The 19281-nt window shown below is 39.9% G+C and overlaps 1 protein-coding gene across 2 annotated transcripts in view; it reads left to right on the forward strand.

Annotated features, from left to right (window-relative positions):
- The window catches only part of Stx17 (syntaxin 17), a 64639-nt gene extending 46971 nt beyond the window's left edge, over positions 1–17668 (forward strand). For both annotated transcript variants that reach the window (XM_008851896.3, XM_029555429.1), the window contains exons 5-8: positions 7165–7280; positions 7584–7634; positions 16384–16470; positions 17207–17668. In XM_008851896.3, coding sequence (XP_008850118.1) covers positions 7165–7280; positions 7584–7634; positions 16384–16470; positions 17207–17446 — 494 coding nt within the window. In that variant the 3' untranslated portion in view covers positions 17447–17668. The remainder of the gene's footprint in view (positions 1–7164; positions 7281–7583; positions 7635–16383; positions 16471–17206) is intronic.
- Positions 17669–19281: the final 1613 nt, after the last annotated feature.

Raw genomic sequence — 19281 nt, forward strand, 5'->3', positions numbered from 1 at the left:
ACACTCATACACATTAAAAAAAAAAAAAAAGAAAAAGAAAAATAATAAAATATTTTAAAACCAAACCAAACAAACAAAAAATATGTGCTTCAGTCCCTTCACTTTGTGTGACCAGCCCTAAAATGTTTTAAGGAGATGTTAGCACTGAGCTTTTTGTTGAAGAATATTTGGGAGTCATGCTTTTGATAGTTTGTCCTTACTGTTTTCATTATTGAGTCAACTGCCATTATCACCACTGTACTGGTACAGAGGATGTCTGCTCTTACCACGGAGTACATGCTGATGCCATTTGTGCATAGGTAGAGAAACTGGGCTTCCACTTCTGTGTGTGAATGGGCTACCTTGTATACCTAAACATTGTGACCATGGTGGTGGCCATGATAATTGTGAAGATAACTGGATCTCTTACCTTCAAATTACCCATCACTAGTGTTTCCCTATGAAGCAAAATATATGAGTTCTGTCCAAGAACTCAATTTTCCTCACAATAATAATGTAATACTTTCTTTAGTGTGCATTTTTATCATTGTGCTGTGTATTTCTACAAGTACACCTATTTGTGTTCAGCATACTTGAGTTTATATATCGTTGTAGGAAATGGGTGATCACCTATTCCCCAGCAATTAGCTTTCTCTGTAAACAGAAGGCTGGTGTGGAATCTAGGATGGGCAGAATCTGAGGAAGAATGTGAAATAAAGAAATGAAAAAAAATAAGACCAAGACAGAAGATGAGGGAGAAGAAATAGCAGGTGAAATTAATTTTCAATTTGATTGATTCTCCCCAACCTTTCAATTCATGGGATATCATTTAGGCTAACCATCTAATGATTGCCACTGGGAGATAAACCACAAAATGAAATCTCTGAAACTAGTGCTGATTTGGTGAAGATGGCCATTCTATTTATAAAATCACATATGTAAGCTACATCTAATGCAGGGTAGAGCTTTCTGACTAGATTATACTGCCTAAAAAGCATTGAAATCACTATCTCAGCAGCACCTGAGTGTTTCACCAAGCATGAGCTTCTGCTCAATTGCCTAAAGTCCAGAGCATGATTAAAAAGGAGAAGAACGGCTGGGCATGGTGGCACATGCCTTTAATCCCAGCACTTGGGAGGCAGAGGCAGGCGGATCTCTGTGAGTTCAAGGCCAGCCTGGTCTACATAGTGAGTTCCAGGACAGCTGGGGCTACAGGGAGACCCTGTCTCAAAAAGACAAAAAAAAAAAAAAAAAAAAAAGGAGAAGAACAATGAAAAGAATGCAAGCAAGGGACTTTCCTAGGCTTTGAGGTGGAGTGGGATTGAGTTGGGTCCTATGGCTGTCTACCAGCTGGGACTCTTATGTTACTCCTGTGCACTCTAGTTTCTCCTTATTTTTGCTTTGCATACCCATTATAGAGGTGACAGCCTATACAGAGAAATGTGTTACATGCATGCAAGTTAAGTGCCTTAGAATACTTTCTCCTTTATAAATCTGATTCTAAATAAATTGATTAGAAACATCAGTAGATTCCAGAGCAATCTTGCCACTTTTCCATGAGTAAGATAAAAAATACAAAAATAGTTTTTCATTTCCATATGGAAATAATGAGTAGACTCTGGCATTTTATGTTCTCTAGTAAATGAGGTAAACTTATGAAGTTTGGGGGAAGCTGTGATGCTATTGCTATTTCTTTTGTTCAGATTCTGAGAGTTCCCAAGTGAATCTCTCCAGACCCGCTTGATCTGAGATCCCTTCTGCCTCATTGTGTCAGCTTCCATTTTTACCCTGTTGATCCCCACCAAAGACAAATGAGGACCCCATAATCTGATTGTATTTAGAAAGGTGATTCAAATCACACAGGGAAATCTGGTGCTTCTCTTCAGTTTTTGTCTTCCTTTACTCTCCATACTTCAGCACAGCAGAAATGAAATTTTGCTACATTTCAGGCAAATAGTCACAGGAGAAAAGAATCCAATCATGAAACTGCTGGGAATTTAAGAAATACTAGAAATACTAGATGAAATACTAGATTTTTATCTCAGGTATACACATACAGAGAACAATTTCTGAAACACGTAGCTTGTTTTTATGATATTATTCGGAGGACACCGTCCCCATTGATTTTAATCTGTCTTCCTCTGTTATGACCTAGAAATCATTTTACTTTGATAGGTAAGCTTATGTCAGATGCTGATAAGTAGATTTTTTAAGGTGTCAGAACTAGAAAAAAATTAAGGAATGCTCTTGAATTAATTTAGATTTGTAGTGAAACATTTCCTAATGTAGCAAAGGTTATTGGTCATTTCCTGTGTATTAGCCTTGGTAGAATCTTTGCAGTTCATAATGCATAGATGAAGAGAGAGGGACAGAATATTATTAGTTTATTTACTTCAACCAGTGAGTCAGCTGTTGATGCCTATTTGAATGTATGGCCAGTAAATCCAGTTTTAGGCTTTGAAAAACAGTGGTCATACACATAGACCTTTAGCAGTTTGTAAGAGTTCATAGTCAAAGGGTAAGCACTGAGGTACAGACTGTGGACATTATAGAAATGAAAAGATTTCTTTCTTAATTGACAGTCATGCCTTGAATTGATTCGTGATGTTTAGAGTTGTAAATTAACAAGGTTTTCATAGAAGACAAAAGGATGCTTTGTTCTAAGACTTTATTTGAACTAAGACACATACGTAGTTTGGTTTCAAGTGAGACGGAGATGACTTAAACATTTATTTCTTATTACTGGAAATCTTTTATGTTTATTTAAAATGTCAAATACTCCCCATTCACAATTTTTAGATAAAGAATTTATTTATGATAAACTCTTCTAATTCTGTAGACCCTGACATATTTCATTTGAATTCTCTTTAATAGAATAAAAAATCTTCAAAGTAGGCACAGTTACAAAGCTCTGCTTACATTTGCTCTGATACTGACAGGGAAGTTATCATCAGTACATAGCTTTATTAAGTGGAAGGAAGGTCAGAAGTTGGCTTTACTTATCTTGGTTGAAGTGAAAATGGAAGCATTTAAAATCATTGAGAACTTTTAGAACATTTGCTATTTAGCATAATGTTGTAACATAAAACTTAAGCTTTCTCTGTATCTGTTTTTGCTCTTCCTTTGTTAAAAATAAAGATACCCATGCACATTCAGGCAGTACTAATTGGACTCAGTAAGTTAGAAAAGGAAAAAAAGAACATGAAGATGGGAGGGAGAAGTATTGGGGGTTCCCGGAGAGTAGGAGAGGGACATGAGTTGGATGTGATTGTATGCATGTATGAAATTGTCAAATAATAAATTTAAAATATTCTAAAAATAGATAAAAACATATTATGAAAAAATGTGCGCTAGTTGAGTGAGGCGATAAACACCTATAATCCCAGCACAAGTATAGATTTGTGTATATATATATATATTTTAATAAATCAAGTTGAGAATTGAAAGACTACTGTCAATTCTGATAAATTTGCATGTCACCTTTTAGTTACCTGACTGTGCCTTTCTAAACAGTTTCAACAAGCTTTTCACTGAGAGGTAATGTGTTCATTAACTCTGAAGGTAAGGTGATAATGCAGTTTTATAAAATATCATTCAATTTTAGGCTTGGCTGAAAAAAGAATTGAAAGGAGCCAGGATTAGTACACCTTTGTAATGACTGCAGGAGTAGGTCAAGCCACAAGTGTCATTTCAAACCCACTGATAACCCCCTCAGCAACTTTCTGTTGTCTTTCAGATAAAGCCCAAATCTACCTGGTCAATAAGGCCCCTTCTCTTATCTACAGTGTCCTACACTAGTACCTCCGTGCATTACTTCATGGTTTGATAATGCCAGCTGATGATTTTATCTTAGCTGTATTACAGCTCTCTTGAGGACCTTTGCTCATGCCAGTTTCTCCATCTAGAATTTATACTCCTCTCTTCTTTACCAGTAATGCTAACTTTTCCAGAAAGCCTAATAAAAACTTACTTATCACATCAAGCCGGATCAGATGCCACCCCAGCTTAGAAACCCCTCCAAATAGCCAAATACTACATATATCTATATTTATCTGATAGTTATCAACACAGTCTGTTTTTAATGGTCACTTTTTATGTCTAATTCCTCTAGAATATGAGTTCTTTGGGAATAAGAACTCTTTCATATCTGGTACCAAACACAACTCATAATAAATGGGTAATCAGAAAATGTTAAAGTCAGACTGGCGAGGAGGCTCATTAGGTAAAGACTCCTGCTGCCAAGCCTGATGACCTGAATTTGATCCCTGGACCCAAGTGGTAAGAGAGAACCGATTCCCACAAGTTGTCCTCTGTCACACTCATGCTGTGGCACAGGCTACCCACACATATGCAAACCCACACTAAATAAAATGTGAACAAAAAGAAGACGCTGCAGTAAAATGGCAGGTGTTTGGAGCCTGCAGTGAAGGAGAGCAAGTGAAGCTACTGGAGCTTCTGGTCCCTTCTCTGTATCTCCACTGCTACTGTCTTAGAGCCAACGAGCATCACTGTGCACTGGCCATTTTGCAGAGTCTCCAAATGATTTTTCAGTCTCTAATTTTCTCACCTGTCAGCTCCATCCTTATTATGTTCTTCACACTACAGCTCAGATCTGATTACAGCATCTTCTAACTTCCTGCTGGTCTCTAACTCTAATAGTTCTGTAGAGATCTTGTGAGAAAGACACAGCTCTTGAATATTCTTTACAATACCACGAGCACCCTCAACTTATACTTTTATTAGCCTTTGCTTTTTCTTCACTGTCCTAGTTTATTTTTCTGTTACTGTAATAAAACACTGACTAAAACTAACTTGAGGAGGAAGAAAAGGATTATTTCCTCTTGCACTTCCAGGTTACAAATCCATCATTGAAGGAAGTCAGGTCAGGAATTTGGAGTTAGGAACTGAAGCAGAGACCATTGAGGAAAAAACTGCTTACTGACTTGCTCTTTTATTTCTTAATACTGAATTTTTTCAATGTTCATATAAAATAATTTGATTGTATTTAGATCCCCCTCCCCTACCCATACTTCCCCTAGTTGCCCTCTCCCAAATTAATGCACTGTATTATATATATAGTAAGGCCTTTAGCATCTAAAATGCATTCCCAAATGTCCTTCAGTATGGGTCCATCCACTGGAGCCTGGTTAACCGACCAAGAGTCCTATCCTCGAAAGAGACTGTCTCTACCCCTCCCAGCAGCCATTTGTTGCTTCAGTTTCCTTAGGTTGAGTTAGAGTTTCTTACCCACTTCATGCCTATGCTGGGATTTTGTCTGGCTTGAGTTTGCATGGGCCTTGTGCATGCTGTCACCATTGCTGTGAGTTCATATAACTAACTGACCAGGTGTCTGGAAAACTGTTTCCTTGTGGTCATCCACCACCTCTGGCTTTTAACAATGTTTCTGCCTGCTCTTCTGCAATGATCCCTGAACCTTAAGAGGCAGAAGTTTGATATAGGTGTCTTATTCAGGAATTAGTACTCTGCAGCCTCTTGTTCTCTGCATATTGGCCAGTAGTGCGTATCTGTGTTAATCACCATTTGTCTGCTGCATAAGGAAACTTCTCTGGTGAGAGTTGAGAGATGCATTAATCTATGGGTATAACATTAAGTTATTAGGAGTCAGTTTAATATAACTATTTAATAGAAAACTAGTATTGGGTTCTCTCCTATGTCTTGTGACCTGTCTAGCCTCGGGTTCCTAAGCCTGATATCAGTGTCAGGTATGGACTCCATCCTATGAAATGGACCTTAAATCAATAAAGAGTAGTTGGTTAGTCCCATAATATTAGTGCCACTGTTGCACTGGTGGGCATACCTTGCCAGTTGTTATTGTAGTTCACAGAATTCACAGCTGGATAGGGTTGGTGATTATTTTTTCCTTCCGGTAGCATGCATAGCACCTTCCAGCACTATAAATGCTATCAGCCAGCTTTCTTATACAGCCCAGGCTTACCTGCCCTAGAGATGGTGCTGCCCACAGTGGACTGGGCCTTCCTACATCAATTATCAATTTAAGAAATGCCTCGTAGAAATGACCACAGGCCAATCCAATGGAGGAAATTCCTCAATTAAGGTTCCCTCTTCATAGTCATCTCTAGTTTGTGCCAAGCTGACAAAATCTAACCAGCACTCCAGCACATTCACCACAGTCTATGCATTAGATAAGCTGAACATCTTTCTGTTCCTAAGCAGTGTGTCAGCTGCATGAATGAAAGATTGGTGAACCAGCATGAGGACATGAGAAAGGCTTAGAAAGGTGGATTTTTTAAAGTTGTCTTAGTTTTGCCTTGTCATTGCAGTAGTGTTTAATGAGTAATCTTTTGTGGGTTGAAGGCTTTTTAAAAACCAGGAAAAAAAAGCAGAAGAAACTGTTGAAATATGTGGCAGAAGAATGACTCTAAGAGTGACAACATGTATGAAAAGTATTCATATAGCTAATGTGCTCAATGGTTACAAGACTGCTGCTAATAGAGGCTGATGTAAATTGTGAAAACACATCACATCACTTCCTGCTTTACTAGTATGCTGCAGGCACACTAGGCCAGTGCTCTACCATTGAGTACCAGCCATGTTTCCCTACTTAAAATGTATTTATTTATTTATTTACTTACTTACTTACTTACTATGAGTATATATGATATGTGAATGTGGGTGTGCACATGCCATATTTGTGTGGAGGTCAGAGGATAACATTATGGAACTGCTTCTCTCCTTCCACTTTTGCATGGGTTGTGGAGATTGAGCTTGTGTAGTCAGGCTTGTGTGACAAGTACCTTTACCTGCTGAACCATGTCAATGGCCCCACTTTCCTACTTTCAACACCTTGTGTACTTATACTTACTTCTAAAATAGTCAAATACAAGTTTAAGAATTTAGCACTGGGACATATCAAACCTGTTTGTACCACGTATGTCTTAGTGGAATATTGGCCAAATGAAATAATTCCTCTTGTTATTCAGATTGCATAGATAGTGTGAATAGTTCGTGTTTAGATGATTTTGTAGACAGAGGGAAAGCATGCAGTAACGAACAGGGGATATGTAATCTGTTTTTATAGAATTATCAATTTACTTTTAGCTTGAGTTTAATTAGTAAACATTTCACAAGCCAATTGTTCTGTGGAATGCTTCATATTGTATCCTTTTTGAAAAGCAAACTCTAAACAGGTCTGTGTTCACCCAGGAGCATTCCACACTACAGAAGCTGAAGTTGGCTCTCAGAGTTTGACTCAGACATATGCATTGCCTGAAATTCCTCGAGATCAAAATGCTGCTGAGTCATGGGACACCCTAGAAACAGTATGTTAAAAATTATTTTCTTTTTTTATTTTATGTGTATGAGTGTTTTGCCTACTTGTAAGTAAGTGCACCCATGTGTGTAAATGCCCATGGAAATCAGAAAAGGGTGTCGGATCTCCTAGAAGTGGAGTTACAGATGGTGGTTAGCCTTCACATGGGTGCTGGGAATTGAGCCTGGGTCCTCTGCAAGAGCAGTTAGTGCTCTTAACTGCTGAACTATCTCTCCAATTCCCCAAATTATTTTCTTCTTAGTAATTATGAGGAATAAAAATAAGTAATTTCCTCTCTCCTTTTTTTCTTTAGGACTTAATTGAACTTAGCCAACTGGTCACTGATTTTTCTCTTCTAGTGAATGTAAGTATGTAACTGTTTGGGGCTCAGAATTGTTTGACAAATTTTGGTCAATCACTATACTTTTGATTATAATTCTGATAGAAGTTATAATTTTAAGACTGATATGAGCTATGGATAAAAATCTCTCCTCAAACTTAGATCAACTTAATAAGCATTTATTGTGTAAAAGGTACTTGGTTAGCTGCTTAGCATTGGAGATCTAACTAGGTTGGCTATAGAAAGAAATAAAGCCCGTTTTCTGCCCTTGGAGATTCTATGGTAGGTGAAGGTAGGCTTGGACTCCTAAAACTGACATTTCAAGCACAATAACTAAGTGCAAAAATAAGGTGCAAAGAGAAACATCATTAGCTTCAGGAGGAAACATTGAATTCCAGGGAGGGCAGTGTGGTTTATGAGGAAGAATCATTAAGGATAGCATCACAGAGATAGCTAGCATTTGCCTTGAGGAATGAGTAAATGTTCACAGGGTCACAGGAGGTGCACTACAGAACAAGTGAGTCAGGCTACGACATGGAGAGGTGTCTGGACTGTCCAGGAATGCTGAGTACTGCTGTCAACCAAAGCCTGTGGAACCATAGGCAAGGAAGGAGGGTATGGGCCAGACTACGCTGCTATTGAATGTCATACTTTAGTTCTTTAGAATTTCGGATCACTTTGTAGGCATTAAGGAGCCAGTGTAGATTTTTGAGCAAGTTAAAGTCCTGTGATTCAGTCTGTGCTTTAGAAAGACTACTGTAAGTTTTCTGAATAAAAGTGAAGAAAAGGTCATGGGCAGGATGATTAGTTAGGAATCAGCTGCAAGTATTTAGCCTGTAGGTAGCAGTGGTAATACCAGTATAAAGAGAAATGATGCTTGGAAGGTTGTTACAGGGTGGACTTAGCAGAAATTGAAGTAAGATACAATCAAAGACAGGGAACATTACACTTTTATTTGGTGCTATTAGTCCTGAATGAATCTGTTAACATAGAGTAGGGAGCACATTGTAGTTTTGGTAGGAAAGATAGATTTTTCTATCATTTTTCTAGACTGGTCTTATTTTTTGTCACTCGGAATTGTGTGAAGGTAAGGTGTATGAGCACATGAATGTAAATATATGTATGTCCTTGCAGGCACAAAGCTATTTTTGTTTGTGCTTCTGTCTAGGTTTGGTTCTTTGTTTTTTTAAAAAAATATTTATTATTTTATATATGTGAGTGTTTTTCCTGTGAGTATGCAAGTGCACCCGTGCATGCAATGTCCATGGAGGCTAAATGAGGACATTGGATCCCCTGGAATTGGAGCTATGAACAGTTGTGAGCTGCCATGTGGGTGCTGGGAACCAAATCTGTGTCCTCTGCAAGAATAGCCAGTGCTCTTAACTGCAGAGCCATTGCTCCAGAACCCAAGGTTCTTTGTTCTTGATCAAACCATAATTTGAAGAGTTGACATTCTCTGAGGTATGGCTCCCCTGAGACCTGGCTTTAAGGTAGAAGTTCTTAGAGCACACCATCTTAGAGTTGGAATAGAAAAGAACTCAAGAGGTCAACTAACCTAACCCTATATTCTTGCTCCAAACTTCTCAAATAGTTTAACCTCTTTTTTAAAAACATTACAGTGCAGGAATACTTGATACCTCAACTGTTCCTTTTGAAGGTGGCGGGAGGTGATAGCAGCTCTGTCTTGTCATTTCTCTTGGGTAATTTTGCCCTCTAGAATCACATATCAAACAAGTTTGTCTTCTTTCAATATAAAAGGTTTTCAAGACTTTAAGGCAAATATTGTACTTATTTAGCTTACCCTACCCAAGTATGTATATCATTTCTTAGGAATCCTTGATTGTTTTGTGTTCTTCCTACACCATGACTTTTAATTAGTTACTTATTTATTATGTAAGTGTACCCTGTGTGCAGTGCCCACAGAGGCCAGAAGATGGAGTCTAATCCCCTGGAACTGGGTTTACAGATGGTCACTAACTACCATGTGGGTGCTGGGAACTGAACCAGAGTCCTCTGCGAGTGCAGCCAGTGCTCTTAACCTCTGAGCCATCTATCCAGCCCCACACCATGATTTTTAGATTTCAGTATTGGTCCCTATTCTTCTTATGTTTTATTTTATGGATATCTTCTTGAAATGTAATGGCTAAAACTGAACACAGTAAGTTGTTTTGATTATTCCTGATGTCTCCAAGCCAAAAGAAGCAAAATGTTACAGATCTCTGATAGTAGCTATCTTACAATGTATTACTGTATCCATATATAACAGGGAATGATAAAGAAATCCCCAAAATATGTGTTGCTTACAATCAAGATATTCAGTTATTGTAGCTAATAATCTCTGACTGTAATGCAGTCTAGAAAGTCTATATGTATATGTATATGGTTAGATTTGCCAAAGCTATCAATCTATACACTTAAAAATGTGTTCAGTATATGTAAATTATTCCTCAATAAAGTTGATTTAAAAAACAGACTAAACATGTACCTAGTTCTTCTCAAGATAAATACATTTTCCTCCCAGTTGGGTAGGCACATGAACAGAAAAATAGTTTGTGGCCAATTAATAATGGGATGTTCAGTTACATTACATAAGCAACTCTTAACTCCAGTCTAAGGAAGCTTCATACAGGAAGATTCTGGCTCTAGCCATAGGTCTATACAAATGCCCTATTTATAATAGTCTCTGCAAGGACATGAAGCAGAATGCTGTTTGGCAGAAGCTCAAAGGAGGACTTCGATTGTTATTCCCAGGGTGACTGAGTTCTTGTGACCACACAGACAAGCATTCACAGATGCTCCATTTATGTACAGAATAAGCAGGGAACATAAGTAGAGTGACCACATCCTCTTATTGTCATCACATGGGCATGATAGTGTCTAGGCTAATTAACCATGCACCCATGGAACACTTGTGGTATACATGGCTCTATACTAAACTCAGTAAAGAATAGAGCATAGACTTAAAAAAAAAACTTGTAGGACAGTGGTAATGGCTGTTTACATTGTGAATGTACTTACTGCCATGAAATTGTACGCTTGGAAGTGATTAAAAATGTTAAGTTTATACATACTTTACCATAAAAAGGACTCACAGACTATGAGATATTAAGGTGTGGTCTAGTAAATGTTAATATATTAATGTCTACAGGGTAGCATGTTCCATTTGCCTTTAGCCATAAGGCTCAAGTGCCCCTTATAAGCAATCCTACTTCTTTCTAGTGAGGGAGAATTTAAAGAACTCTGGGCCAGTCACTGGATAGCATGCCACCCTCACTGCCAGTCCTGTTTCGACTTTTACCTGTTACCCCTGTGGCTTGTGAAATCCAGTTTTGCTTTGGATATATAAGAACTGGGCTGCAATGGATTCGATCAGATTCCTCCTTGTGTTGCCTCTTTGCCCTTCAGAATGTTATTTGACAACAGTAAGCTTTACAAAATTGATGGAGGATGACATGAGATGACGTCTGTGACCCCCAGCCTTCCCTCCCACCAACCCCAGCTGCTCCTGCATTCATCTTTCTCTTGCCTCTGTACACAGACTTCTACCTTTGTGGCTGGCATTATTACCTTCAGACATTGGTGCTCTTTCAGTCCCTTTCCCACTGCGACATTCCTGCTTCTCTTCCCTGCTTATTACATACTCTAGGCCAATGTCATCCTGTGCTCTGCCTTTATATCAAAGTCTTGTATTTGGTTCTGGGCTTTTCTGTGTCTCTAGTTGTATACAATTAAGCCTGGAACTTAGAGAAGAAGAAAGAGAAATGTCTTAAGCTCAGAGTTTTCCAAGCCCACTAAAAAGACTGCACAACAGCCTGTCTAAGGAAGAGCATCGTTGTTGATGTAAATGGATTGGAGGGTGAACTTGTTGAGTGAATACTGTTATTTGATATAGAAGACACTAGGCCTATAAATGTCCACAGCAAGCATTCATGGGGGAAAAAATCTCCTCTTAATTTTTTTTTTTTGGACAGGCTCTCCTTGTAGCCCCAGCTGGCCTGGAACTTGCTGTGTAGACCAGGCTGACCTCTCTCTCACAATGATCCACCTACCTCTGCCTCCTGAGTGCCAGGATTGAAGGCATGCATGCATCACCATGCCCAACTTCCTTGTTAGTTTTTAATTCATCTGCCCAACTTGTATTCTTCTCAATAACTATTAATAATTCACATTTTCTCTAGAATCTTAGGTACCCCTATAACTGCTCATTAGGATTCAGTTACTTTCAGGCCATTAGGGGGACTCTGTTCAGTGTTTCTTTTTTTATATTTAATTTTTGTGATTTTCATACAATATAGTTTTGGTGTTTAGATTCACTCCACTCCACTCTCAACACCTCCCCCCACTGTCATACACACACACACACACACACACACACACGCACACACGCACATGCGATGGGCCCACCAAGAGTCCCATCCCTGTAAGATACTATCTTTCCCCCTCCCAGCAGCCATCAGTTGCCAAAAGTTCCTTAGCTTGGGTTGGGATTCCCCATGTCTGTGCTGCAATTGTATCAGATTTGAGCTTGCATAGAACTTGTACATGCTGTTACCATTGCTGTGAGCTCATATGACCAGCTGTCTAGAAGACTCTGTTTCCTTGTGGTCATCTGTCTTTCTGCCTCCCTCTTCTACAATGATCTCTGAGCCTTGGGAGGTAGAGATTTGAAATAGGTATCCTATTCAGGGATAAGTACTCTGAAGCCTCCTATTCTCTGCACATTGGCTAATTGTGGGTCTCTGTGTTTATCACCATCTGCTGCACAAGGAAACTTCTCTGGTGAGAAGAGAGATGAATTCATCCTAAGTGTAGAGACTGCACTGAAGATGTGTCACTTAAGCATTTCACAGACACTAGTCTCTGTATTTGACCAGTTCTAGAATTCTGTAATAGTTTACATCTGTTGCAAAAGAAGCTTCTTTGATGAGGGGTGAAATGTGCACTTGTCTGTAAATATGAGGATACATATTTAGAATAAAGTAAGAAATTATGTTGGTCAAGGGATGTGGCAAAAGTAGGTTTTTCTCTAGGATCTATGACCTCTCCAGCCATGTGTATTTGGCTATGTTTACAGTAGTACACATGAATTCCCTCCTATTGAGCAGGCCTTAATTCCAATCAAATAGCTGTCAATTACCCACAAGATAAAAGTGCCAGTGCTATACCAATAGCAATAATTTGCTGGGCCAGTCATTGCTGTTTATTAGGCTTCATAGCTGGGTGGGACCATTGATTGGTTTTCTCCCTTGGCAGCTTGTATCGTGTCCTCTGATACCATGAGAGATGGTCTTCAGGAGGAGGTTTCCTGGTCACTTCCAGCTCCAAGTCTGAGATATGGCCTGTCTTCAGCAATAGGGTCTTACTTTCAAGTTCTTGGTGGCAATCAGGGCTGTGGCAATAGCCTGTGGGAGTCTTTTGGACTACCCTGGCCAACAACTAAAAGGGCGGTTTCTCCTGCCTGGCACTGTGTTTTGTTATGTAGTCTTGACAAATAAATATACTTGTATATTTATTTTATATGTATTTTTCAGTAGGACTTTGAACTAATATAGTTCCCTTTGGTTTTTTATACAATATAAGCATTATTTATCTCTTAAGGTTCTTTAAGATGAAGTTGATAGGCATATTTTTGAGTTTTGAGATTTTTTTTTTCTTTAAAAAGGGATTTGTATGTAGCTTGATAAACACTGTAATATACCTTATAAATGGCTTAGCCCATTGTTACAGGGATGCTAAGAACTCTTAAAAGTGACAAAGAGTAAAATGCTAGGCAGGCAGGGAGGGTAAGGACTATCCAGTGTGGTAAGTCTGTGCATCAGAAGCAAAAGGGGAAAGTAGGTAGAGAGAGGCAAGGAAGCCCCAGCCCCAAGTCACTGTTGTAGTAAGGAGCTTGGCTTCATAGACTGTGGTAGGTTGTATATATGTGGGTTGGCCCAGATAGTCAAAGACTTAGCTCTAAATGCAATGTAGCTTGTCTTCTCCTGATTATGAATGACAGTCCTGTCCTACCAACTTGGTGCCAAATTATAATTAGTGTGGGTATCATCAGGTCCTCCTTATTCACGAAGCAGAATTCAAAACTATGGGCAGTTTGAGGATTGAAACCAAATGAAGGGGAGGAAGCAGCTAGATCTGCACAATTGAAGGATGCCTGTTCATTCCACATTAGGGGCTCTCTGCCCTCTGCCTTGTCCCATTCCCATAGCTAAGCAGGCTTCCTGAGGTCTCTAGCACCTACAGATGCCAGCTACCCACCCTCCAGGGCAGATGGGCTCATCATGGGCTGGTAGTTGCAGTGATGTATGCACCACAGTTAAAATAATAAATAATCCTAGGACAGGCTTTTCCTTGTCACTTATTCTACAATTCCAAAATATTTTTCTGGGGAAAAATAGTTATTTTAACCATCTACTTTCACTTAAAAATCACAGCGTTGAGATGACTTTGGAGTGCAGGCCTGGCAACAGCCCTAGCAGGGGCCTTACCTTCAGCCTCCCAAGATGTGACGTTGATAACAGAGTTTTACTGCACTGACTGTCTGCTTGCCTAGCCTCTTGCAGGCAAGAGTGGAAGTGTTGGGTGTCCCAGATAGAAACAATGCTAAGGTGTTGGAAGTCCAGGCAGGTTGGATAGTATTAGTGCTAGCACTTTTGCTTCTGTGGCTCAGAAAAAGTAAGCTGACTTAGAAACTTTACTGTCAGAAAAATTAAAATTCAGATAGTGAATGCTAAGTGAGTTCTAATATTTGAGAACTCTAGAGTTTTCAAGCATCATAGGAAAAAAGCTTGCTGTATTTTTTGATGGAAAAATGAGGGCTCGCACTTCCTTGGGCAGGTCAGGAGTGCTTCTATCTTCCCCTTGTGCTTTGCAGATATCTCATTGTTTCCTCCTTTAAACTCTATGAGGTGGAAGTGTCATTATCCTCATGTAGTAGATGAGAGTAGTTGACCCTAGGGTATTGCTAGGATTTGAACCCAGAATATCTGGCCACATGTTATGCTCTAATCTTACCCTGAATAACAATGACATTAACATGTGAGAAATAAAAGGCCGGAGGGATGGCTCAGTGGTTAAGAACATTGTACTGCTCTTGCAGAGCATTGCAGAGGACCAAGTTTGGTCCTAGCATCCACACTGGGTGGTTTGCAACTACCTCTAACTCCAGCACCACAGGATCCAACACCGTGTTCTGGATTTCATGGTCACCTGCACTCACATAGGCACAGACCACCCCACACACATACAGACAAATCCATGTGACTAAAAATAAAGTATGAGAAATGGCAGCTTGGACGGCAAATTCTCGGGCTGTGCTTCAGGACTGTAGTATCAGAAATTCTGTGGCTGGGCCCAGCAGTGTGTTTTCAGAAACTCTGCAGGTGGTTATAGTGTACACTCAAGTTTGAGAGCCTTGGCTGTACTTGTTTGACAGACAGGTTCAAAAGAAAACTGAAAAAAGACTTTTTTAAAGGAATTGTTAGGGATGTCAAGATGGTGCCAGAGAATTCTGGAATGAAGGGCCACCATAAAAGGTCTGACAGTGTGAAGGTATATGTTGGGCAGGGAAGGAATATTAATAATGTTAATGGAAAACAGCTGGGGTGTGGGGCGAGCCGAGTTGTTTGAACCTTATGTTCTCACATGGAATGTTGATTAGAAGAGCATTATTTCTGTATGTCTCGATATAAATGAATAGGCAATGATGCAAGGACAGTCAAATACTTCAGAACTCCAGTTATGAAATTACTCCACACTCATTGCATAAGATGGCATTTTCCTGGAATGAAAGATTTTCTATTTTTTTCCTATAAATTCAAAAATGAAAAAAAATGCCGATGGTGGTAGTGATCACATAGGTTCATACATTTGTCCGAAATTTTCATACACTGCCATTAAAATGGGTGCACACTGTTGTATTTAAGTTCTAACTAAGGAAAGTTGATCTTAGTGAGATCCTGTTCCTGGGGCAAGGACAGTGTGCTTGTTGTAGAAGTGTTGGAGTGGAGCTCAGCAGCCACTTGAGAAACCCTAGGAAAAGAATGGCAGTCCCAAGCCACACTAGTCCTCCCCCAGGGACCCCAGGATGTGATCACGCAGCACAGGTGCTGCTGTTTCATGTGGACTACCATGTTAATATCGTTGATCAGAAGTATTTTAACTTGTCACAATTTTATACCCTATTATACTTAATTATAAAGATAATTAATTTACCTTCATCACTGTAACATTTCTCAAGTGCAAGGACTTCGTGGGAGATCTTACATGTTGTAGTCTCATTCCTATTACAAAACAATGTCTGTTTATTGGACCAAGGGCATTTTACTTCCAAAGTAAATTTGATTTAAACAGAATCTCCAAAGAAGATAAGTTATGGAAGGGTTTTTGTTGTTGTTGTTGTTGCTTGAAATTGTTTTCCTTTTTTTTTTTCTATCAAACCCAAATGACATGTAAGTACTTATTTGGATTTTTTCTTCCTCCTGCAAAGTAGGTTCATTTAAAGAATAATATGTTTGTATGTCTGAGTGAATTTCAGTGTGAGATGATTTCTGCTATGAAGGTGCCACCCTTTTATTACCTATAATTAAATCCCCCCCCCCCTTTCATGAAAGTGAATTTGTACTTTGGACATGGTTTATCAGATGCTATTAATGAACCACTATTAAGACTGCAAGGCTGCAGTGCCCGGGGCATGATTACAGGAATTAAAATAGTGTGTGTTGGCTTCCTCCTGCTCCACAGCAGGACCGCTCACTCATAATTCCTTTGCATCTAGTCTCAGCAGGAGAAGATTGACAGCATTGCAGACCATGTCAACAGTGCTGCTGTGAATGTTGAAGAGGGAACCAAAAACTTGGGGAAGGTAAGATTCTGCTCCTGCTGAAAAATCAATGGTACTCTGGCTCCCAGGAATCTCTAGTATTAACCCAATTGATCTGCTCTCTTCAGTGTTGAGGGAACCAGCAATTAAGGAAATAAGGAAGAAATGACACATAGGTAGTGCAAGAAATCAATGGTTGTAATATTCTACTCCAAGATTCGTTCTATCAGTAGAGGTTGTGTGTTTTGTTTTGTCTTTTTTACCCAAGAGAATAAATTGTGGCCTCACTCTAGGTAGGGCATTTAGTTGTATGAGGGAATATCTGCAGAAGCCCAGGGAGAAGAAAGAGGGGTCCATTAATCCAAGCAGAGCAAAAGTATAAGCCTGTGACAGTGCACATGGAGTGGGCCATCTGTTTTCCATACAATGTGGATTTCAGCCCAGGTGCTTGTATAGAGTAACCTCTGTGTAGCATCAAAGCCTTGGTGGGAGTCAGTGGCTGCTGAAACTGTTTAAATAAGCCAGCAAGATAGTGGATTGATCGTTTTTTGCAAGTCAAATCAATTTGTAGCAGTCCTCTCTGTAGCTCCCCCTGAATTAGATCTGGAGCAATCACAGTACCTAAGGAATACTTTCTCTCTCCCCTCAAAAGAATAATCTCTAAGGTTAATTATGTACCCAGTTAAGGAGGCATTGCCAGGAGTAATGAGAGGAAAACGCACATCACCGCAGGCAGATGTTCTCAACTCAATTTCTAAATTGAATTTTTTTTTTACAGGCTGCAAAATACAAGCTGGCAGCCCTGCCTGTGGCAGGTGCACTCATCGGTGGAGTGGTGGGGGGTCCGATTGGCCTCCTCGCAGGCTTCAAAGTGGCAGGAATTGCAGCTGCACTTGGTGGTGGGGTGTTGGGCTTCACAGGTGGAAAATTGATACAGAGAAGGAAGCAGAAAATGATGGAGAAGCTCACTTCCAGCTGTCCAGATCTCCCCAGCCAAAGTGACAAAAAATGCAGTTAAAGACCAAACTTCCAATTGGTGCCAATGCATCTATCCTGACGAGCACCTTGCTGCTGTTGAACGCTCAGCTGTTGGAACACAGTATGTCAGGACAGTGGTTCTCCATGCCTGTGTAGTGTTGAACCACGATAAGTGGATGTATTTGTTCGGTGGGTGTTGATGGAGATGTTAGAGATGGTGGAGCCTGGGCTGATAGTGTATGTCTACCAGGTCAAGTTTAAAGACTGCCGAAAAGCAGATTTTCTGCCTGGAAATGTGAAAACTGAACCTGTAACTCTAAGGATCTAAGATGTGTATCTGTAGATTATTTGGGCCTGCAGGGAGAAGGAAACTCCAGTTCAGGAGTCCTTCTGTCAGGTAGGGCTGTTACTCCCAACAGGAGGCAGAGGTAGACTACTTAATGGAGTTTACCTGTGGGGGATGAGGGGGGCGGAACTTAATTGCACTTGGATCCATCCATATTTTCTGGTGAAGGAAATTATATAAAATGGAAGGAGAAGCCCAATTTCTTCTTAAAATCTCATTGATATGCTTCTTTTCTGAATTCTTTGTGCCACCTCTCTAAATAAAAAGAGCTCAAAACTCTCACATGCTAGACTTAGTAAGCAAGCCACCAAGCCCACGCCTCAGCTCGTCTCCCAACATCTCCAAGACTTTGTGCCCGTTTTCCCTCCTTTACAGTAAGGAAAAGGTCTTTGGTTTATAGAGTGAAGTCCACCAATGAGGTCTTTTCTCATAATCTGCCTTTTTATATTGTTCCTCATTTCTAATCACCCCTACCTGTAATCTGTAAACTGAAGAAAAAGATTTCCAAGTATTTCCAGTATTATTCAGGAGAGTGGGATGTGCAAGACCATATCCTGGGACACTTCTGAACTTCAAGGGGCTGACACACCTGCTTCAAGGGCCTCAGCTCCTTAGTCTTTTCAGATGGCCCATGGGGAAGCTAAGAAGGAGCTTTCTACCTCACTTCTGTTACTGCTGCCCTTTCCTGGGCTCTTATCACTTGTTTTCCTTCACTTTTCACAGCTGCTGTTCCTTCCCAAGAACTTAACTCTTCTCATGTTCTAGGTGACGGCAAGGGCCAACGCAAGACTCAGACCCAAAGAAAGATTTGTGGTGCTAATCCCGTGCTTGACATGGACAGCAAGCATGGTCCAGCCCAACCCCAGGTCTGTCTCAGACAGAAAGGTCTTGTATTTAGAGAAGAGCATTCAGCCTGAAGGCAGCTGGCACCTTCCACTCACTGATAGGAAGGAAGTACATGCTGCCTTACTCCTTACTCTTTCCTGAGCGGGGAATGGGCACCTGTACTCCAGAGAATGCAGCCGGCTCAGGTTCACTAGACCGCCGGCTTCATTTATCACTGTTCCTCTTGCTTAGTTTATGTTTAATAACTTTTATTGATTGCCACCTTTCCCCTGTGTCTAAAGAGATTTCTCTTTTACACTTTTTAAATTTTACCAGTGAACTCCTATGAAACAAAGCACTGTGTCTTATTTAATCATTGAGAAGTAGCAAGTATTTGCTATCTTCTTACTTATGTCTTTAATACCAAAAAAGAAATGCTTTGAATAGGTGTCAGATTCTGGTTCAGTGTCTGCTACTGGACATCATATAGTTTGAATAATTATTTTTTAATACCATCTTTTTATCTGTTCTGATTCTTACTACCACTTTAACACTTCAGACATGAGTAAGGGTCAGCATTAATCCAAATTTTATTTAAAACAGGATTCTGGAGAGATGACTCAGTGGTTAAGAGCACTGACTGCTCTTGCAGAGGACCCAGGTTCGATTCCCAGCACCTACATGGTGGCTACAAACCATCCTTA

Source organism: Nannospalax galili, unplaced genomic scaffold (genome assembly GCF_000622305.1).
Source record: "Nannospalax galili isolate Female #2095 unplaced genomic scaffold, S.galili_v1.0 scaffold125, whole genome shotgun sequence".
NCBI lineage: Eukaryota > Metazoa > Chordata > Mammalia > Rodentia > Spalacidae > Nannospalax > Nannospalax galili.